At 41.1% G+C, this 22,803-nt stretch overlaps 2 protein-coding genes across 2 annotated transcripts; both read right to left on the bottom strand.

Moving 5' to 3' along the window:
• Positions 1 to 527: 527 nt before the first annotated feature.
• On the bottom strand, positions 528 to 18,560 carry sec24b (SEC24 homolog B, COPII coat complex component). Its single transcript, XM_087798876.1, has 25 exons — positions 18,528 to 18,560; positions 17,147 to 17,379; positions 16,083 to 16,700; positions 15,273 to 15,413; positions 13,479 to 13,628; positions 11,221 to 11,307; positions 10,974 to 11,137; positions 10,719 to 10,903; positions 9,316 to 9,418; positions 9,113 to 9,239; positions 8,930 to 9,039; positions 8,705 to 8,817; positions 7,292 to 7,410; positions 7,163 to 7,218; positions 6,860 to 7,066; positions 6,670 to 6,793; positions 6,267 to 6,425; positions 5,250 to 5,423; positions 3,284 to 3,394; positions 3,038 to 3,213; positions 2,838 to 2,975; positions 2,661 to 2,765; positions 2,509 to 2,601; positions 1,131 to 1,234; positions 528 to 914 (listed from the first exon to the last, which is right to left on the bottom strand). Exons 2-25 carry the CDS (start codon positions 17,229 to 17,231, stop codon positions 800 to 802), a joined length of 3,564 nt encoding a protein of 1,187 aa, XP_087655002.1. The 5' UTR covers positions 17,232 to 17,379; positions 18,528 to 18,560; the 3' UTR covers positions 528 to 799.
• Positions 18,561 to 19,136: 576 nt separating this feature from the next.
• On the bottom strand, positions 19,137 to 22,721 carry tstd2 (thiosulfate sulfurtransferase like domain containing 2). The gene is made up of 9 exons (XM_087798919.1): positions 22,547 to 22,721; positions 22,080 to 22,351; positions 21,913 to 22,021; positions 21,737 to 21,856; positions 21,562 to 21,667; positions 20,833 to 20,948; positions 19,805 to 19,963; positions 19,610 to 19,748; positions 19,137 to 19,555 (listed from the first exon to the last, which is right to left on the bottom strand). The coding sequence occupies exons 1-9, from the start codon at positions 22,670 to 22,672 to the stop codon at positions 19,299 to 19,301; spliced, it is 1,404 nt and encodes a 467-aa protein (XP_087655045.1). The 5' UTR covers positions 22,673 to 22,721; the 3' UTR covers positions 19,137 to 19,298.
• Between the last annotated feature and the right edge of the window lie 82 nt (positions 22,722 to 22,803).

Genomic DNA, 22,803 nt, shown 5'->3' on the forward strand with positions numbered 1-22,803 from the left:
TTATGGTAATGTCTCTTATTTTATTTTAATTTGTGTTGTTTTATTTCACAATCTCTTATTTCATTTTTATATTCTGTACTGACACCAAAACAAATTCCTTTTCTGTTACAGAGGACTCTGATAAATTCCTTGTTATTTATATATATATATATATATATATATATATATATATATATATATATATATATATAAAAATATAATGTACTAACACAAAATTAGGTAAGATTATACAACATTATATATTCAGTAATAATAAATAAAAATGAAAAAAACTATTAAAAAAAATTAAGTTTTCCAGGAAAAAACGTTTGATTGTTGACGTTTGAAAAGTGTAAATGTACTTTTTATTAGGTATTTTTACTGGATTCATCTCCCTGAAGTCTCCACCCTTTCTTTCCATCATCCCTCCATCCATCCATCCATCCATCCATCCTCCCTCAACACATACAGATACACACACACACACACACACGCACACACGAACAAAGCGCACAACACTCCTTTTGTTTTTTCTTTTCTTTAATAAGCTGATTGATAAATTATCGCACATAAAAGACTCTTCTTCTGTCAGTAGTTACAAAGAAATAAAAACAGACACTCGTCGTCGTCGTCACACGATTCTTCTTCAGTGTTCGTTCAAGGTCGACGACTCCAGTGTTGAGCTCAGGTTCACAGACACGGCTTCCAAAAATAAAGCGGCACCTGTTGGCTCGACTTTGTCTCCGCCGTTTTGACCGGAACGCCGCCGCTGCGAAGGTCGCCGTCCTTCGCTCGTTTTGGTTCGACCCGTTCTCCGCGTCTACTTGCACACCTGCTGCTGCAGCTGCTGCAGGAACTCTTGATACGAGGGGCCCGACTCGGAGCGGTCCTCCACCAGCAGCTGGAAGAAGGTGGCCTTGGTGGAGGCGTCGTCCCTGTGAGGACGAGACCAGCGTAAGATCACCTTAAAGGAGGGGTAGGTGCTCCTCAAAACGTTCAAGCTGCATAGGTCTCAGTTAAGAACGTTACGTAACATTTCACTGCTGTTGTATAAAAGCGTTGATCCTGGACGAGAGGGTTTTGTTTCTAGAGTCACATGACTAGAGACAACGAATGATAGCGAGTCATTCTGGTGAGTGGGCGGGGCTTACTTGATGACATGAACAGAGGAGCAGAAGGCGCGGTTGTCCTGCAGCCAATCAATGAAGGCCCTCACGCGCTCTGATAGTGGCGTCTCCAGCTCTGGAATGTGACTCTGAAATACACACATGGGTCAGAACTGCACTGTCGTCCTTGTTTGTGTTTTTGTGTATGTATGTATTTTTGTATGCGTGTCTTTGTGTATGTGTATGCATGTATTTTTGTATGCGTGTCTTTGTGTATGTGTGTCTTTGTGTATGCATGTATTTTTGTATGCGTGTCTTTGTGTATGTGTGTCTTTGTGTATGCATGTATTTTTGTATGCGTGTCTTTGTGTATGTGTGTCTTTGTGTATGCATGTATTTTTGTATGCGTGTCTTTGTGTATGTGTGTCTTTGTGTATGCATGTATTTTTGTATGTGTGTCTTTGTGTATGTGTGTCTTTGTGTATGCATGTATTTTTGTATGCGTGTCTTAGTGTATGTGTGTCTTTGTGTATGCATGTATTTTTGTATGCGTGTCTTTGTGTATGCATGTATTTTTGTATGCGTGTCTTTGTGTATGCGTGTCTTTGTGTATGCATGTATTTTTGTATGCGTGTCTTTGTGTATGTGTGTCTTTGTGTATGCATGTATTTTTGTATGCGTGTCTTAGTGTATGTGTGTCTTTGTGTATGCATGTATTTTTGTATGTGTGTCTCTGTGTATGCATGTCTTTTTGTATGTATGTCTTATTGTATGTGTGTCTCTGTGTATGCATGTCTTTTTGTATGTGTGTCTTTGTGTATTTATGTATGTGTCTTTTTGTATGCGTGTCTTTGTGTACGTGTCTTTTTGTATGTGTGTCAGTTTAAATGTGCTGTTATGCATGCAGTCTTTTTGTATGTATGTCTTTGTGTAAATGTGTCTTCTTTATGCGTGTCATAAATCAATCGTGTCAATCATGTGTGTGTTTCTGTAGGTGTGTATGTGTGTCTTGATGTGTGTGTTAATATGGCTTGTGTATTTCTGTGCATGTCTTCGAATGTGTCCGTGTCTGTGCATGTGTGTCTTCATGTGTGTTTTATGTGTGTCTCCAAGTTTCTTTGTATCCATGTGTAACCTTTTGTGTGTCTTTCTACGTGAGTAAATAACTGTGTTTGTGCGTGAATGTGCGTCTTTGTGTGTGCATATTTGTGTTTTTGTAAATGTATGTGTGTGTTTGCAATCTTGTGTTTTTGCATGCATCTGTGTGTGTTTTTTTTTGTTTGTGATTGTGTGTGATTGTGTCTGTGTGTTAGTGCACTTCGGCAAATACACTGTCGTCTGTGCTCATGTGTGTTTGTGTACACTTGTGTTTTTCTTCTTGTGTATGTTTGTCACTCCGAAGCGTCAACTACACAACGCTCACCATGGTGGGGGGGATGGAGGCGTGGTTGGGGTATCCCAGGACGTCCCTGATGAACATCTCGTTGCAACACTTTCCGACCCACAAGAAGATCGCCTGCCGAGAGAGACACGTGGTTTCAAAACCTTTCCTGGCGACGCGATCACATGACTTACGCTGCCACAGTCCAGCAGAAACGCTCCGTCTCTGCTCAGCCGCTCCGCCGACAGGTGCAGCAGGTGAGGCTGAGGGACCAGCGTGTCGTTGAGGTGCAGCGCCCCCTGCAGGTTTACATGAGAAAAGGGAGGTTAGAGAAAAAAGTGTGGGACTCGGTGGCGGCGTCTGGAGCGGACCTGGTCCGACATGCTGTCCAGGCGGTACAGGTCGGGGTGAACCATCCTCATCAGCTGCTGCAGCGGCTGCGTCTTGAACTCGCACATGGCGTGGACGCGCTCGTCCAGACGCGTGCCGTCTCCCGTCCGTAACGCTTTCTGTGGACGAGGCGTGGATGTTAAAAACGCGGGTCCTGTGGGTCGCCAGGTGTGCGTCTCACCTGTCGGAGCAGGGCGTGGATGTAGAGCGGGAACAGGCGCATGTTGGCCGGCAGCACGAGCCCGGAGTGCTGGAGGCTGGACACGCTGGTCTTGTAGGCGCTCGCCAGGTCCACCACGGCGTTCTCCAGGGCGTCGCGGGCGTCCGACAGGCTGGAGCCGACGGAGCGGTCGATGGCTGGACGTGGAGACACTTGAGGGTTAGAGCGACGAGAGCTGAGGTGACCGGGGGGGAGAGCGTGTCGTACCCATGTTGGCCAGGAGACACGTGACGGCCTGGACGTCGGCGCCGGCGTACACGTCGCTCAGCTGCGTGACCACCGGCAAACACATGGTGTGAACTCGGATCCGTCTTTTTCCTGCAGGTCGACCAGTTTCTTCACGTTACTCAACAAAACTCTCTTTTCATGGAAATATTGACGTTAGAAAAGTATCGTAAGCCCCGCCCACTTTTTTCAGGAGATTAAGTCATAACCACGCCCACTCTCCACTCTGCTGTGGTTGAGCAAACATTGAGGTTTGTTACTGCGTGTCATCAATCCTGTAAATCTCCACCTCCAAGGGACTCGTTGTATAAACAATGGGGGACATGATTACAGCTGGCTGGAGGAGAGAAGCCATTATTACGTCATAATGTACTCCGCTCTCGTAACCTCTCGTTCGCCCAGATTTCAGACGGGGAAGGACTTTAAAAAGTATTAAGTTGAAAACATGGTGATGGACTTACTTGGAGAGGACGACTTCAACATTTGTCAGGAGAGTTAGAGTTTTTACAATATTTGACTTTAATTATCAAACTTTTTTTTACGATACTCTACCGATTCGGGTTCTTTTTACCTTTTAAATCATCTTTTATGGTTTATATTTCAATAAAGTTTGTATAAAGTAAAATAATTGGAATTTTTGTAAACGTTCATGGCAGTCGTTTTCTCCCGGTGATGACTGAGGATGAGAGGATACAGTTGACACCAGCAGTCAGTGTGTTTGTGTGTGAACGTGCGTCTTTGTGTGTGCATATTTGTGTTTTTGTGTCTGTGCCTGTTTGTAAATGTATGTGTGTGTTTGCATGTGTTTGTTTTCTTTTGCTTGTGAGTGTGTGTCATTGTGCCTATGTGTGTTTGTGTACTTCTGCATTTTTGTCTGTGTATGTGTGTGCTCATGTGTGTTTGTGTATGCTTGTGTTTTTCTTCTTGTGGCCATGGATGTGTATGTTTGTCTATGTAAACAACAGTTTTTAAAGCCGATGTATTTTGGCTTCAAAACTAATGAAAGCAGTTACGACTTCAAGAGTCATGTGATCTGTAAATTCTGCAACACCAGAGTCAAGTACTCGACAATACTACACATATATCCTTGTTACTACAGTATCACGATATATCGTGTTGTGATACCGTACGTATAGTATCGTCAGATTCTTGCCATTACACACCAATACTCACAACCATATCTCACTCCCTCTCAGTGAACTCACAACTGTGTTCCTGCATTATAAAAAATAGTTTAAATGTCACAGATGTTTCTTGTGTTTGTGTGGAACATGATCTGGAGCTTGTAATCCATGCGTTTGTTTCTTCTCGTCTGGAATATTGTAACAGTTTGTTTTCATGTCTTAACAAGAAGGATCTGTCTCGTCTGCAGTTGATACAGAACTCTGCAGCGAGAATTCTGACCCGCTCTAGTAGAAGAAATCACATTTCTCCGATCCTTAAAACTCTTCACTGGCTTCCAGTTTCTTTTAGGATCAACTTTAAAATTCTGGTTCTTACTTTCAGATCTATTCATGGTCAGACCTTCCATCAGTGATCTGATCCAGACTTATACCCCAGCTCGGGCTCTGAGGTCTGTGGATCAGAATCTACTTATGGTTCCACGCACACGGCTCAGGACCAGAGGAGAGAAATCTTTTCAGGCTGTTGCTCCTAAGCTTTGGAACGATCTTCTTCTCTCTTTGCGCTTGATGGATCTACTGACTCCTTTAAGAAACATCTTAAGACGTTTCTATATGTTCAGGCTTTTCCTTGAATTTCTCGAACTCCTGTGTTGTTCTCAGTATTATCTTTATCTTTAAAGTATGTACCTTTTTGAGTATTGTTTTGATTGTTTAAGCGCTTTGTGACCTTGGTCTCGAAAAGCGCTATATAAATAAATATTACTTACTTACTTATTTACTTAGTACTGTGAGATTAAGGTCAGAGTTCACATGTGTGGCCGCACCTTTACAGGAAGTGTAGAGCAGAGCAGCCTGGAAACAAGCCAGCGACGAGTCGGCCAGAGAGTCTTCGATCGACATCTGGACGGCGAAGGCTGTGTCCGGGTTGACATTGGCCAGAGACAGCAGGTCAGTGGAGCGAACGAAGAAGTTCCCGTGGAATGTGTGGATGGATAAACCTGCAGAAACACAAACAGAGGCGTTTCATTGCAGTGGGAACGAGTGTCAAGCTGATCAGCATTAAATCGACTAGTGCTCGATGAGTGCTCGATGTTATTATCATTAAACAACAAAATTAAATAAATAAACGTTACATATACACTGACTCAAGCACAAACCGATAAGCACACACACACAAAAACAAGGTAGAATAAATCAATAGATAATTTAAGGGGTAAAGAGCGGTTCCATTGACAACAACAGGAAAAGAAATGGAACAAGAACTGCAGTAAAAGAAAAATAACTCCCAAAAAAAGGAATATACGTTTGAGAATTAGTGATTTGAAAATAAAAACCAAACACTCAAGAATCCACACACAAGCATAAGCATGCAACCACTTACACAGAGACACACACACAGAAACAGACTCCCTGGCACACACAAAACACGGACAGACACACAAAGAAACAGACGGACACACTCTAACACAAAAACACTCACAATGACACACACAAAACAAAGACAGACACACAAAGAAACAGACAGACAATCACACAGAAACACACTCTGTCAGTGTGTGTCTTAGTTTTTGTGCATTTCAGAGAGACCAACACACAAACTACCACAGACAGACAGACAAATACACAAAGACACACACTGAAAGACAGACAGACACACAAACAGAAACACCCTCACATAGAAACAGACAGACACACACACACACACACACACACACACACTGAAGACAGACAGACACACAAACAGAAACACCATCACATAGAAACAGACAGACACACACACACACACACACACACACAGACACACACAAACACACAAACACACAAACACACGACAGTCTCACCTTTGGTGCATCGTATTCTCATCACTGCCTCGAAGCCGATCTTCCTGGTGAGGTAGCGCTCCAGGTCCTTCTGGAACTTCTCCAGCTGGTTTGGGTTGTGGATGTAATGGAATGAAGGATAGTGGAAGATGCTCCCGGCCGAGTACTTGGAGATACAAGCTGAGGGAGGAGGTAGAGAAGGACACGAGAAGGTTTCAAAAAAACTGAAGGTGAATCACTGATAAACATAATAAATATTAAATCCTTTATTTACGCTCCAAGACTGAACCTAAAATAGTCTAATTCTCATTTGAAAAATAAATAATTGTTATACGTCTTTAACCTCAACGCACCTCAACTTAAGATCTTACTTCTTAAACATCCAACTCATGCAGAGCTCAAGGACGCGAGGAGTAAAACTGACCGAGCGAGGCGAGGTCCGAGTACTGGGAGCTGAGCAGGAATAGGTCCACTCCGATCTGTTGACCCGAGCAGTCCAGTGCAAATTTCTTGTAGAAGTCGGTGGCCGGGCCGAGATGCTGCACGCCCTGGATGAAGAAGAGCGGCGTTAATAAAAAAAAATCACTCTTAGAGAGGTCAAGAGGTCATGGGACCTTGTTGCTGGAGCGCTGGCTGGGGTCCTCCCGGGGCTGCAGCAGTCCGGCGCCCAGGTTGGGCAGCTGCGTCTGGAACACGGTGATCCGACCCCCCGTGGGCGACATGAGCTTCAATGCGGCTTGGAGCGCCGGACCCAGAGCGCTGTGGGTCTCTGTGCTCTGGCTGAACATGCCCGGCAGAGACTTGAGCAGATCGGTCACCAGCTGGACGAGTTAAGAGAGGATAAAAAGGACACACACAGACTTAACTACACAACATTAAAAAGTGTAATGTTCGGTCAATGATGAGATTATTTTTACCTCTCTGCTCTCCTTCAGGCTGACCATCAGGCTGTCGTGATGTGGGATGAAAACCTCTGTCGACAAAAGTTCAATTATAGCCGATATAGATAAAGGTACGAGGCGTGTCGTTCCGAGGCTTCAACCGACCGTCGATGTCCGTCACCACCAGCATCTGCGGCTGCGACAGACCCTCCTGGAGGTTGTAGAAGTGGATGGTGCTGTCGAAGGTGAGGAAGCCCACTTTCATGCGCGAGTCTCCAGGTAACCTGGAGTGTAAAGGTCACCGTCAGTGAAACGTGGAGTTACTTGACAGGATTAGTGAATCACATCAAAAGCCCCTTCAAACTTAATCTGAATTAAGAGATCAAGGCTAAGGTCTCATGCGGCCTTTGTCTCCCGGCTCCCCTCTGAGTTCACTGAGAGGGGGTAAGACATAGGGGAGTGTGGAATGAGCTTTTGAGCGTTTATCGCGTTATGAAGTGAGTCTGAAAGTGGTTTATTTGACTTTGAAAACTAGTGCTGTGTCTCAAATCGCATACTTGCGTACTCTGTCTGTATGCGAAATTTAGTGTGCCATAAACACTAAATTGGCGTAATAAAACGCCCACAAAACTGAGGATGGATCGATGGACACTAAACACCCTAAACGGCTCCATCTTAATGACGTTTTAAACGGAAGTTACGTCATATATATATGCATATATATTCATATACTTACAGGTGCATTTTCAGCAGCAGTAGGAGAATGAGACGTCTTCACTGCTGATACCAGCGTAAATATCTGGCTAATATTTCAATTCTCATATTTCTTCTTTATTTCTTTTTCCAAACTTCCAAAACGTGCTGCCAGCAGGTGGCGATAGTGTTCAAACAGTTGGTTGAAACCATCGTTAAATAGTAGTAGAAGAAGAAGCTGTCGCGTCATTTCCTGTTAGTGTGTAGCGACAGTGTTTGATTTGAGACATACTATCTGTTGAGAATTTGCATACTAGTTAGTATGTACACTATCCTGATGCATACTAACTTCTAGTATACTAAGAGAAGTATGCCATTTGAGACACAGCATACTTGTTTATAATCGTTTCCCATGTTTGCGTCAAAACTGTCAAAAGAAATGTTAGTTTAAATTCAGTTCACACATGTTTTGTTCGATTTAAAAGTACTCGCTGAAAGCAAAAGTCACACTTTTCAAATAAAGTATTATGCAGTTTCAGTGATGAGTTCACCGAGAGGGAGTGAGACCTTGTTTATTGTGTTAGAAAGGGATTTTATTTGAGACAAGTTGTTCCACATGTTTGAGTCAAAACCATCATGAAAAAAATAGTTTCAGATCAAGAATGTTTCAAGTCGTACCACAGCGACTAAAACTTAACAGAGTCCAGTAAACAAGTCCTTAATAAAAGTCCAGGAGCGAAAGTTTATTGTTGTAAATATGTTGAAGGGTTTTAAATCAACATCTCAGTTTGTTTATTCGTGTCTGTTTTATAGTCCTTCGTGCTGGAAAGATGTCATCATGTCGTAAACTGTGGCTGTAACTCAAGCTTGGAAGCAAAAACTCACCGGTCCAGGTTCTCCATCAGAGACTCGCAGAAGTACCTCAGGTAGCCGGCCTCCACCGCGTTGTGCGACACGTCGAGTACAAAGAGGTAGACGGCGGGTTGAGGGGGGCGCAGCTGAGAGGGGTACAAGTCGTTAGAGGACAAGATCAGAATCCTACTCAAGCAATGGTTACTGTTTAAACTTCTAGTCATGAAACAAAACAGACGAAGATGACGAGCGACTCACCATGTAGTCGGAGGAGGCGATGAACTCCACCGTCGCGTTCTGAACCTCCGGTCTCTTGTGCGGTTCTCCATAAGATCTGGTCACCGGGTTGTACATGAACTCCTCGGGTACTGCGAGCGAGAGAAAATAAAACAAACTTAAGTCTCTTGCGTTACTTTATTTTGAAAGAACACACTGACGTACCATCGTTGACCCGGTAACAGAGGTTACACTTCCACCTGCGCTGGTCCAGAAAGGTGACGAACGGGTTGATGTAGGTGCGGCAGGAGCGGCAGCGCACGATGGTGTTGGACGTGATGACCGGTAACTGCTGCGGGAGAGGAAGACCAAGAAAAAAATGGTCACAAAGTTCTAGGAGTTTCCACGACGTTCAGACCTCCTTTTACCTGCAGGTCTCTGAAGGGGTGGAGCAGCAGGCCGAGGGGCAGGCGGGCCTTGTTGAGCAGAGCCTGGTTCTGGGGAATGCTGGTGAGCGTACACCTGAATGTTCTGAGCACAGAAGTTATGACAGACTTTAATAACTTGGTGAAATAAACGTTTTATTTGACTTTTTCTAGACCGAAGCAAATCCCTTCAAGACGTCAGAACACACTGAAGTATGGCTCGAGATGAAGCCTTTTAGTTTGTGACAGATAATCCAAAGCCTCAAGACGTTTCCCTGTGAGGGCCACAAACTTGTCTATTCTCTGATGGGGGTCGGGGTCAGTTTAAATGTAAAAATGTATTGTTTAACAGAAAGCCTCACGTAACCAAATAACACTCTCCGGGTCAGGTAATAAATTATAATCAAATATATCAGGAAACTTTCACTCACTTTCTGACAACTAAGCTGAATGTTTACCTCTTAATCAAGGTTTAAAAAAAAAAAAAAAAAAAAACATTCTTAGAGAGCAAAATAAATGTAGGAAGGTGTAGAATATAACAACAAAAAACATAGAGCATTGATTTTTATTTGTCTAGTCAAAATGGGGGTCGGGCCAAAATAGTTTGGAGACCACTGCCTTAAGAAATTAAATGTGTACTTAATTACAAGTCATTACTGTTTTTGAATGTATATAATTATAATATAGAAACTTGAATTTTCTTTTGCTATTTTCTGTCCAAATGTATTTAGAAAAACAAAAAATACCATTTTATCATTTTGTGAGAAATTATTGCCTCTCAAAATATTACAAATATTGTGATTATAACATTAAAACGCAATTGAAGGACACTGAACTACACAACTATATCAACTAGTGATGGTCTAATGAAGCTTCATGAAACAGTGTCATGTTTTCAGAGGTCGGTAGGTGGCGCCATCAGTTTAAAAATGATGTAATGTTTCATTAGAACAGTTGTTCAAAAAAAAAAGAAAATAGTGCAGATACCGCCATCTAGTGGACTCTGAAAACAATGACACTGCTTTATGAAGCTTCATCAGACCACTAATATAAACTACTGGTATAGAAATAATGACATGGTCATTGGTTTAGGAGGATTCTATGGCATCATCACACTTTCAGATCATCCTCATTAGATGAAGTCATTTGATGTAATTTGTTCTGGACCGCAAAGAAAAAAAACATTCTTATTAAATGTATGTTGATTATTTTGATTGTGTTGATTATTACTGTCTGAAAGGTTTTGCAAAAAATGACCGCATTTTCTCTGACTTAACATTAGCCTGTGACTCTTGACACGTCCAGACGCTCGTTTCAATTCAAGTTAACTAAAGAAATAAATCTGTTAACTAGTGAAAAAAGAGTGAAACACAAACAATAACTGGGACAATCTTGTTGTAACATACTGTGGACTGCAGTTGACTTTCTTCAGCTCGGGGCTAAGGTTTGGTTCTGGGGCCTCCAGGGGTCGAGGGGGCAGCAGGTTACGTTCCTGTTGCAGGTTGACGGGCCTGAGGGCCTCCATCTCAAGCTCGGGGACCCCGCTCAGCCCCCCCAGAGCCGCCGACAGCTGCGAGAAGTTTGGGAATCCCTGGGAAACAGACAGTAGAACGATAAGATATATTTATCTGACGAGAAACAAGGTTTTCCCTGTAACTCACCTGCGAGTAGTGCTGGTAGTTCGGCTGTCCGTAGGGGTCTTGAGTGGGGGCGACGTTTGCGTGAGAAGGGGGTCCCTGCTGATAACCCGGCTGCATGCTTGGGTAACCATAGTTACCGTAGGGTGTTGTCTGATTGCTCATATCAGTGGAGGGTGGCATGGAGTCTGTGAGACAAGAGTTATCGTTTCAAGTGGTTTAAGAGAAGCACAAGTTACCCCCTCACCCGTAAACAAAACCCAGGACCTACCAGGGTAGTTGCCCCCCTCCAGGGAGTCGTAGCTGTTGGGCACCGGTGAGGCGCTGCCGGTGGAGGAGGAGGAGGAAGTGTCGCCCCCTGACGAGACACATGAGAAGATTGAGACTCATTGAGATGCAACATCTGATGACACGTCTGTGCACGTGTCCTCAGCCCGCAGTGGTCAGTACCTCAAGCAATAGCTATTACGTCAGGTGACGGCAAAAAATTTTTTTTGAATGAACATCGATTCATTTTTTCCTCTATTCCATGCACTCTTTTGAGGTGCGTGACTGCAAAGGAAAAATAGGAAGTACTTAAGTACCCTCAGAATATGATTAACTTTAACATTTCAAATGTTGAAACTGTTTACTTTTTTCGACAAAATTCGTTTTTACACATATAATTTTGTATAATTATAATAATTAAATTAATTAATTTCTGTATTTAAATGTGGATTTATTTTGTATATATATATATATATATATATATATATATATATATATATAAAGAGATTAAGTGGCACAGTAAATAAATAATGCAATTAATTTATTTTAAAAAATTTAATATTTCAAAAATTTTGAAACAGCTAACAATAATCGAAATAATTCAATTATAAAATTTCTAAATTCAATATTTTTTATTAATACATTTTTTAAATACAATATAAAGTATAATAGTGCCAACATTTTCTTAATTTCAATATCTTCTTCAATTAATTAAAACGTTTCAAAATATAAACTATTGAATTTAAAAAATAATTTAAATAATCAAATTCTTAGAATTCCCTCCAGCATTTCAATCAAAACAACTCAACATTTGTACAGATCATTTTCCAGGAGGCACTGATATAAGTCTATAAAATATAACTTCCTACATGTTTAATTAATTTTTTTTCCTTCTCCTACTCAAGTTTTAGTTTTAATTCCTCCTCATTTTGAGGTTCTCTTTGGATGATAGCTGCTCCTCTTCATTAAACGATTGCAGCTCTGAGAAAAGCCTTTTCCTCGACGAGGTCCATTACGTGAGATTGAAGTCGAGTCTCCTCCCGAACTCAGTGGATTGATTTTTTTTTTTTTCAGAGGGGGAAAGATTACAAGCAGAATATTTGAATGAATCCATTAATCCGCTGAGAGCGGCAGCAGGCCGAGGCGCAACAGGCCGCTGGCAAGAAGCTCATTGGTCAGAACGGGATCCAATTATCTCACTAAAGCCACTGACGAGAGGATTATCTTCCGTTGAGGAGGACTGAGGACTTCTTCCTTTGTAAAGATCCGTGCCCCCCCCCCCCCCCCCCCCGGGCTGGAAAAGTCGATCACAAGATGTTGAGTCATGAAAGGGAGCTTCTATAAGAATTTGCGTTTTTGGTTTGAGGTCACAACTTAGTTATGCTTTTTGACTGTGAAACAAGAGCCAGAGATCTGGAAGGAAATATTGGCTAAATTAAATCATCCAATAAAAGTTTGATGTTGAATAGAAACAGACTCTAAACTACTTTTTAATAGATATCCACACCATCTAACAATAAAAACACACATTTACTTATAAGAGTTCCCCCCAATATTTCCCTGTATTCCTTCTATCCACAGGCAGTTGAGTTTTTTTTATTCCTGAATTATTAAGTACATTAGTTAATACATAAGAGACACATAAGAGTTAATACAGTTAAATATATTATATTTTACGATTCAGTGATGAAGGGACTAATCAGCTGGTGTTGACATTTGACTGCCAACACTAGTGTTTTCATGTACAAGAACGAGTTTACACTTTGACCACTAGGTGGTGTCAAACATTTTCAACAGCATCCCTGACACGGATGCTACATGGACCAGATTCGACTAGTCCGTCTGGATCTGAGGGTCTTGTAATACAGTTCTACTAAAGTCCTGGTGCACTACTCATCCAGGACATTGCAGCATCACTTGCACGAGCACTACACTGACGGTGATTTAAAAAAAAAAACCTTCAACTAAACTGTTCTTCTTTCTTCCATAATCTGGTTTTATGTGAGGTTGTGTTATGTAAGACAGTAATTTAACTGCTACACGCTTCCTGATAAGATCCTTCTCAGGACAAAAAAAAGGTTGGGATGTTACAGGACCGCCTTTGTATGAACAGTACACAGTACACGAAGAGACCAGAGGTCAGGACGAAATCAATGCTGGACAGAAATGGTTCAGTGTGGGGTGAGAAGAGGACAGGGGTGGAAAGAAGGGGTGGATTTAGGGGGGGGTTGTTAGGGAAGAGGAGAAAAAGGGAGAGCAGACCTGCTTCCTCATCATCGTCATCATCATCGTCGTCGTCTTCGTCATCCTCGTCCTCTTCAGAGCCGGACGACGAGGGGGCAGCAGTCGGGCCGGCGGCGCTTGTCGGGGCAGAGCTAGCTGCTCCGTTAGCACCGTATCCGTACTGAACGACTGTCGGAGGGAGGAGAGAAGTGAACGCCTGGACCTGAAGTCTTCTCCAGACCATAATGAACACAACAACCAGAGAGAACAGAAAACATCTTTAGCATTGTTTTTTTTACTTAACTTGTTATATCCTCCAAATAAAAGAAAAAGGGACATTATTTTTTTACTTTTGCAGTATGCACTTGTATCCATGTTTTTCTTGTTGATATATTTGATATATTACTTTATTATTGTCTTTATTTTATTTAAAACAACACTATTATTTTATTATTATTATGTATTATTAGTTTATTTGTATTTTATGACTATTATTATATTCTTATACGTGTGTGTCTTAACGTAATGTGTAAGTACAGTATGTTTAATCTTTTTTGTGAAATACCCAAATATCCCCAATGTGGGAAGAATAAAAGTGCATCAATCAATCAATTATAATTTTGTTTGTTGTATTTACTAAAACAATTATATATATGCTCCACCAGTAAATACTAATTACATGCCGTTATTTATCAACGTTTTCTTTTTTATTACCGTTTAGACCGTTTAAAAAAAAATTAGGATGTAGTTTTATTCAAATATGTGATTAGTTATTAATCTTATTAGTATTATGAATTTACTTTTGATATTTGGTAGTTATACAGATGAGTTGTAGGTTTTCATGTTTCGAATTCCTTTTCCCCCCTTTTCCTGAATCATCCGTCAACTTGGACGTAAGAATAAAATCTATAGAATCTCTTTCCCGTCACCTACGTTGACATTGATTGACTCTTTCATTGGCATCTGTGAGGGACTTCTCTTCCATTTCTCTCAGGCATATGAAAATAACAACTACATTAAAACATGCATATACATATCTTAGGCATACAAACTATAACCTTTCTTTGCTGCACATTTGCTCTTTTTTTTTAATGAATAAAAAGGTCGAGAGAGAGAAGTCTGAAGTGGCAGCTGTTGCACCTGCAAGTGTGAAATTGGGTGCAAGAGATAAGACGTTTGAAAGAGCAGCTGTGATCGTATATGTTGTTCACACATGGTTGCGGAGCTTAACCTTTAAACACATATTAATTTGTATTTCTGACACCTTTTTTTCCCTCTCACTCAATCCATGCTCGTTCATATACAGCATCAAGTTGTTCACGGTGACATATCCAAAAATAACGCTGGGTAGATACAGGAAACACTGATACAATCATCTGTGACTTTTGGTATCGAGACATAGAAACACGATCAGTCTAGTTAAACTGTGCTTCTATATTATTAAGTTGAAATAAACTTTATTCGTTAATTTTATCTTCACGTTCACACCTTCCTTTAACGTTTTGTGTTTATTGTTTGAGCTGATCATCTGAGGAATATCACAATCTGTTCTTGTGTTGCCAAAAAAATAACTTCTGTGATACATAAAGAAGTCAATACTTATTTTCTTCGGCAATGACTAAAAAAATGGTTCAGCGAGGTTCGGCCAATCAGATTGCGTTCCTCCCTAACTGCTGGGGACCCGACAAATTAAGAATCTTTTGTTAATATAATAATTTCCTGTGTATTTAAATTGCTTTTTAGAAGTTAATTTAAAGTTCAATTCAATAAACAGCTTTAAAATTCCTGAGTGAATCCACAACATTAGAATGCTGGAGCTGAACGAATGTTTACCTTGGTGACCAGGAGAGGAATGGACCGAAGTAGAAGGAGTCCCTGAGGGAGGTCTGTTCCCGCCAGCGCTACTGCTGCTGTGAGGGGCCCCGCTGTAGGAGTTGTAAGCAGCTTGCTGACTCTGGTTGTAGTGGTTTTGGCCTGTAGTGGTAAAAGGTAGAAGTCAAGGTCCATACTAGGGGTGTCAAAAATATCAATATGGAGATACAGTGCAATATTATTTTTGCAAGATGCTGTATAAATATTAGACGGCATTGTATCGATTATTTTTCAAGATTTATTCATTTCATTTTAAGCTTCCATATCATATCTAATGTGTAACCATATTTCGCTTATAGTTTAATACTGTGTGTTAAAATAAATAATTCTATTTTGTTTTACAAATAAAATGCAAATATTCACACCGTTTGTCCATTTTTGTGTTGCCGCTAGTGAAAGCAGTCACTATCACAGCTAAATGAACATTGAAATCCTGCAAGACCTCGACGATGACTGAGGACGAGAGGATACAGTCGTCTCCAGCAGCTTTTAAAGCTGAAGTTTGGACATATTTTGGTTTCAAAACAAATTAAATCAGTTACGACTTCGTCAAGAGTCATGTGGTCCTAAAATTCAGCAACACCAGAGTCAAGTACTCGGACAAAACTACAACACAAATATATCCCCGTTACTACAGTATCGCAATGTGCCACTTCATATCGTATAGTTGCGCCAGTATCGTGATACGTATCCTATCGCCAGATTCTTGCAAATACACAGCTCTAGTCCAGACCACACACACACACATACACAAATATGTTGCCTAGTTACCTGCGCCTCCTTGGCCGTTGACTGCCGGAGCCGTGTTGTACCCAGGATGCAACGGTGTGGCGGCGCTCTGCTGGGGTGAGCTGTAATGATGTAACGGTGCATTCACATGTGTCGGCATCACCCCGTGAGCGGAGGTGGTCTGGGACGAACTCAGAGTCCCGTACTGGCTACTTCCGGGTGCGGATGGGTAGGAGACGATGGGGTACAGCTTCACCCCGGAATTGTTTGAGGGAGCCGGCACCAGACTCGGCTGCGGCGCTTGCTGCTGCTGTTGTTGTTGTTGTTGTTGTGCTGGAGGGGCCTGATATTGTCCATAGTAGGAACCCGGAGTGGCGTAAGGCGGATGTGGCGGCTGCTGCTGCTGCTGTCGGTACTGGGCGTTTGAAGGCGGTGGACCTGAGGGGTAGAACTGAGCCGGAGGAGGAGGAGCGGAGCTGGGGTACGGTCCGGGCGCTACATGCTGCTGGGGCTTGTTTTGATAGTAGTTACCCGGGTCACTGTTGGCGATGGAGGCTTTGTTGGGAGCAGGTGTGCCGTGGACCGGGATGCCGGGGTGGTTCTGTTGTGGGGGTGGGGCTCTATAGCAACCTGCAGCTGGTTCTGGAGACGTGTACGGACCTGGAGAGGAGTCAAGAAAGATGGATTTCACAAAAAGAAGCCAGTGATAATGAGGATTTAATAAAAAAAATAAAATGTATTGCTGGTGTTATTACAAGTTAGTAACCTAGTTAGTAGCTCTAAACAACACGTCATGGCTATTCAATTGTTTATTATTGTTTAGTTTTTTTCAGCAGATTCCGTGTTTTATAAAGCTTTCTAGTAATATGGAATCAAACTAGTGAGTGTGTTAGCGGCTAACTCCTGTCACAGCTTCACGTCAAATTATCAACAAAAATAAAAAATAAACCTAAACCTCAAATATGTCCTGCTAATGTATACATTAACGCCAGGGATAAGTATGAAGTCGGCGTTCCATACAAATATTGTAGTTTATCAGGAGAACAGGTGTCGCTAGTTAGCATGCTAATGCTAGCCGAGCTAACCGTTTCCTCCGGCCTGCTCACCGTTCTGGTACGGGGGCGCAGCGCCGCCGTTCGGGGTCGAGCTCTGGTTGTAGCCGCTGACGTTGGTGTAGCCGGGCGCCGACATGGCTCGTCTCTCCTCTCTCCCTTCTTTTTTTTTTTTTAGATCCAGGCGAACGGAGGCAGCTGGATATACATCAGAGTCGCGGTGGTGTTTTCTAACCCCCCACTTGGATGTGGATCAGTGGAGGAGAGACCGGGCAGGAGGACCAGGTCTGCGGGCAGAGATGCTGCTTCAGCCGCGGTCACTCCAGCCGCTCGCGAGCCGTTCGTGAGTGAGTCGGTGCATTGAACCGGATTGTTCGACGATTCGTAAACACCGTGTAAAAGGTAACATATTCACCTAAAATAGGATTAAACGTCTATAACACTTTATGAAAACAACGCGTGTGTTTGATTCATCCAGAAAAGGCGGTGACGTGGTCGAAAAGAAAGAGAGTTAGCGGGTGAAAGAGTCGGATCTTCTAGAAGAGCTGAAACAAATCCTGCGATTGAGACCTATTTCCCACTGAATATCGCCCTCTTGAGGTTAAATGGCTGTACTACAAATGGATCAGCGACCATAAAGCTGATGTATTTTCTCTTTTTGCCCATCCTTAGTATAAACTGAACAAAAAGAGAATACAATTAAATCAATTAAAATGACAAATATAGCAATAATATTACTCTTAAGATAACTATTTAAGATAAATAATTGTATATTTTGTGTATGTACGTAAATTATTGAATGTATTTGATGTATTTATGGATGTTTGTAAGGATGGATGTTTTATTTATTGCTGCTGGACAAAATAATTTCTCTTAAGGAATCAATAAAGTATATATCTATCTATAACTTTCTAATTTTGGCTCATCTTGAGCTCATAGAAGTATCTTTCTTTTGCACTTCTATCCAATTTCGGTGCCAGAGGCAAAATATAATTTAGAAATGGAATACGTTCTTTCTTTATCATGTTATCTCCTGTTTATCATAATTACAGAAAGCCCAATTTAAACTAAAAATACATTTTGGTTAATTGTTTTAATATATATATGTATATAAATACACCATTTTAATGCATTGCATCGAGTTCTTAGTATCAGGATAACCATGTTGAGTTATTGACTGAGTAAAACAATGTAGATATAGGTAGATAAACTTTATACTCTAAAGCAATATTCCCAGCCTGTGTAAACTGTTGTATTTACTTCACAGCATGCAAACAAAACAAGAGTTTAGAAGTTTTATACACATAACTGATGCCTATACTCCTCAATGAATACACACACAATGAAATATCTAGAAATATTGCTCATACAATATATGATATTTCAAACCATCATATCATCTAATAACTTCAAAACGATGTATACGTTATCTTACCGGTTGACTATACATCCTCGTAACTAAACCACTGAGTCTAGTTTTCACAAGAGCGGTTGAGCCTGTGACGTCATATCCCCGGGTATTTTTATACGACTCTAACCTGGTAATAAATAGGTTTTGTAAGACCATAGACTTGTAATAAAGTCTGTTGTGCGACTTTAATATCGTAATACATGTATTTTATACGACATTAATCTGGTAATAAAATAAAAAAGTGGCCCTAACACTCCGTCATATAAACTAAAACATTGTATAATATACTATTCTCTACTTTTAAAAATAAATAAAAGTATTTTAGTCCCCATTAATTATTATTCTTTGACTTATCTGTACATTTTTATTTGACTTCAACATTTTAATCTATGTGGCTTCAGGAAGATAACATGGAATTGTAACTTTATCAAAGTATGAAACAAAAAAGAGGCTTTTTTAACTAAGTTTCTTTTTTTCCATTTAAATGATGTTGTGCAAACACTTAATAATATAATAAATTATATTTTTGATGCAACATTGTTTTTTTCTATAACAAAATGTTTGTCCTACACAACTAGAATCATCACACTGTATATTTCATGTGTAAATTAAATGTAGTAAAGAGACTCTATATGTAAAGTATAGATTTATTTCGTATGAATTTGAGCAAAAATATTGTTAATTTTGACCATTGAACAAATGAAAGATGAGATGCCGTCACAATATTAAGCTGCATGTCTGTATTGAAACATTATAATCAGACAAAAATGTGCAAAAAACAACTTAAGACATGTTTTAAAATGTACTTCTAAAATCAGGTTTCTGCAGTTGCTGGACATCCTGAGGGATTCTGGGTCGTACGTCGGTGCACTCGCACTCCTCTCTCTGCCGCGGGGAGTCCGACGTCTCCGACCGTCCTTTGGCGAGGCAGGTGGGGCAGCAGGCGGTCAGACCTTCTCGTCGACAACCGGGACACGACAGAACCAGCTGGCAGCAGAAGTCTGTGGTGCAGAGCCGGTACTGGTCCCAGGGCTGACCGCAGTACCTGCAGTCTGGATGGAACTTCTGTCAGGAACCTCGGATACATTGAAGTGTTCGCTCCTCACCTGAGATGACGTCGTCGTTGGAGCTGATGGCGTAGCGTTCATCGAAGACGAACAGTTTCCCGCGATAGAATCCCTCCGGGTAGCGCTCCAGGTATTTGTGAATCCCCCCTTTCAGTTGAAAGACCTCCTTACACACGTCCTGCCAGGATCAACGACATCAGACTCACTTCACATCGTATCAAAGTCAGAACTCACTTTGGAGCGCAGGTATGCCGAGCCTCGCTCGCAGCGGATCCCTCCCGTGCAGTACATCAGGACTTTCTTGTCCCGAAACAGATCCAGGTTCTGATCCACGTAGTCCGGGAAGTAGCTGAATTTACGGATGTTGGGCGCCAGACTCTGAGTGAATTGTCCCTAGAGGAGAAAAATCAGTAAACCTGTTGATCCTGTGGACAGGATATGCTGTAACATCGTCCTAAACAAAGACCAGATTCACCTGCACATTCATTAAGAGTTAAAAGAATGTTGAGAACAATAACTCTTGAACAATCCATGCCATAAAAAAACCCCAGAATTATTCAAAATGTTAAGACATCAAATATGGTATTTCGATGGTAGAGTTCGCTGAGAGGGAGTGAGACATAAGAGGGTGTTAATAAAACAAGTGTGGAGTTAGTTTTGACTTTGAAAAGGGATTTTATTTGAGTTATACAGTAAGAATAACTGTTCAGTGTTGTTTCAAATCTTGAGTTAAAACCATAATAAAGAAATATTAGTTGGTTTTCAGTTCAGGAATGTTTCAAGTCTTTCCACAGAAGCTAAAAAAACCTCTCTTCAAAAAGTCAATAATTAAAGCTCAGGGGCCTCAGGTACTCTGTCGTAGGTACAATTACACAGAGACCTACTTTCCCATGCATTTGTTTGCACGCACAGATTCATACATCTGAATATTTTTGCACGTGCATCATTTTCTGGATTTAAGTGTCCGACCGTATTAAGCAGAAGATCCACAAACTTCTTTGTCCCAGAAGTGCAAATGTGTATTTTAAACATGGCAAATAATTCAAATGTCTCATCCAAGTTTGATTATTCGTATCTGTCTAGAGATGTTACAAAGTTGGAACATTTGCTCTTTTTTTTCCTCTTACAAGTAAATGATTAACTGACAGAGTGGATGTAAAAGTATTTTCTAAAGGTTTACTACATGGATTATTAACTGCAAAAAGTTACTGTTTAGAGAATTTCACATGCGTAAAGGTGAGAGGGGAAACATTTATACTTACGATTTTACTTTCATAAAAGTTGCGACAGTCCAACAGAATTGTGTCTTTGCACGAATCATCTCTGGACAAAAGCTCTTCCACTTCTTTGTGAAACTCTTCGGGGTCCAGATGAGTTCCTACGATTAAATGTCAGAAGCGGAAAAACATCAAGATTCTGCCGAGAGTGACATATTTGAATCAGAACACATTCTTTTCCCGTGTCGTGAACAAACACAGGAATTTTTCGTGGTGTTGACAGTAAAGAATAGAATGAGTGAAATAAATATTACATAAATAAAATAAGATTCATAAAATAAATTAACTTAATTTAAATTTAGAAGAGTTCCTGAGCCGGACGGCAGCATGTGAACCCAGACTGTTGATCATGGAATTAATATATATAGTTATTAGATAATATAAAGTTTGCACAGGCTTTTCCTTGATTCTCTGAGACTCCTGTGTTTGTCTCGGGGCTGTCTTGACTTTTTAAGCATATATTTTATCCGATATTTTTTTAATTGTTTAAGCGCTTTGTGACCCTGGTCTAGAAAAGCGTCCTACAAATATTAGTTACTTACTTACAATACAAGTAACTTTAGAAATGTAAAAAAGAGACTCTCGACCGACCACTTTTGTGCAACAATGTGGTACAAATAAAAGCCATCAGATATTAAGTTAGATTTACGTTTGAACTGTACGATCACGTGAGGCATGAACTTTAAAAAAATAAGTCATGATAAATAAAAATACCTGCTAATCGGTAGGAGACGACGTCTGGATCGACTCCCATCGGAACGATTTCCTTGTGGACTCCGACTCTCAGGTCGGTAAAACACTCCGTACCACCATCGCTAACCTGCAACAAAAGCGACATCATCCCTAAATTATAAATCTATGTTTTTATATAACAATTAAAAATAAAAACCTTAAAATCCTCCTTCTCCATCCTGAACAGCGGGTGTGAACACACGGCTTCTATGTACACGTCCGTCGCTCTAATAGTTCCCCCCACCGTTCCGTTGATCCCCTCTGTTGCCACCCGGATCTGAGGAACAACTCAGATGAAGGTCTGGATGTATTGGAATGAGTTACTTTAAATACCTTTCCTGTCAGATGAAGCCTTTCACATAGAGCCTTCTGCCAGGCACAGATGAGCTGTGGGTCTTCCAGCTGACAGTAGTGGTAATACAGAAGAACTCTTCCTGGACCCCTGAGCAAAACATCTTCAGACACATACTTACATTTAGATCACAAAATATTGACTTTACTTTTCAAGCTGGACGTCGCTCGTGTCCGGTATCCATGAAGAAATATCCACAGGTTCGACATCTTTGGACTTCGGTTCCGGTCTCTCCTCCAGCCGACCCATCAGACTCTCGTAGGCGCTCCATGTCAGCTGCTGGACTTCACTGTGGTGACTTCTGGCGACGTGTTTGTGAATGGAGGAGTGTTCCTTAAAGGTCTGCCCACAGCAGCACCAGGACGAGCCGAGCTCCTTCGAAACATCTTCTCTTTTTGATGCCACAAACTGAGCGAATGACTGGAGAAAACACAAAGAACATGTTGTCAACAAGATGATCCAAACTACTGTGGACAGAATCATCTTCACTAGACACAAACCAACTACGATTATTAAGACTATTAAGGACCTACACAGTCTCTATCCCTATTTATAAATGTCTATAAAGTATTACCAGGTTATTATTAAGTTATAACTACAGGTAAAGTCACTAACCTTCCGCCGACAGAAACTGTAGTATTTCTTCTTAGATGCGCAAAGTTCTGAATCTTGTTTGAACCCACCGGCAGATGAGGTTTCAATCTCTAGTTCTGAAAAAGCGGAACAAACTGTCTCATCCATGATATATTAAAAATGTTGTTTACAAGCACAGAAGCGTGGGTCTGTACGCTGAGGGAATTCTTCTCTTGCGAAAAGGAGGCTGGCAATACTTTTGAAAGCTGGTTATCGCCATCTAGCGGATCGGAGTAAAC

Source organism: Callionymus lyra, chromosome 9 (assembly GCF_982586985.1).
Source record: "Callionymus lyra chromosome 9, fCalLyr1.hap1.1, whole genome shotgun sequence".
NCBI lineage: Eukaryota > Metazoa > Chordata > Actinopteri > Syngnathiformes > Callionymidae > Callionymus > Callionymus lyra.

Bases quoted from the DNA above. Each gene is read 5' to 3' on its own strand.
- tstd2 (XM_087798919.1), bottom strand. From the start codon at position 22,672: ATGGATGAGACAGTTTGTTCCGCTTTTTCAGAACTAGAGATTGAAACC. The intron at 19,964-20,832 runs GTAAGTATAAAT...TTTCTCCTCTAG, and splicing joins ACTTTTATGAAAGTAAAATC to GGACAATTCACTCAGAGTCT. The intron at 19,556-19,609 runs GTGAGGAGCGAA...AGTTCCATCCAG, and splicing joins CAACGACGACGTCATCTCAG to ACTGCAGGTACTGCGGTCAG.
- sec24b (XM_087798876.1), bottom strand. From the start codon at position 17,231: ATGTCGGCGCCCGGCTACACCAACGTCAGCGGCTACAACCAGAGCTCG. The intron at 10,904-10,973 runs GTGAGTTACAGG...TCTGTTTCCCAG, and splicing joins ACTACCAGCACTACTCGCAG to GGATTCCCAAACTTCTCGCA. The intron at 9,040-9,112 runs GTACGTCAGTGT...TCTCGCTCGCAG, and splicing joins CTGTTACCGGGTCAACGATG to TACCCGAGGAGTTCATGTAC.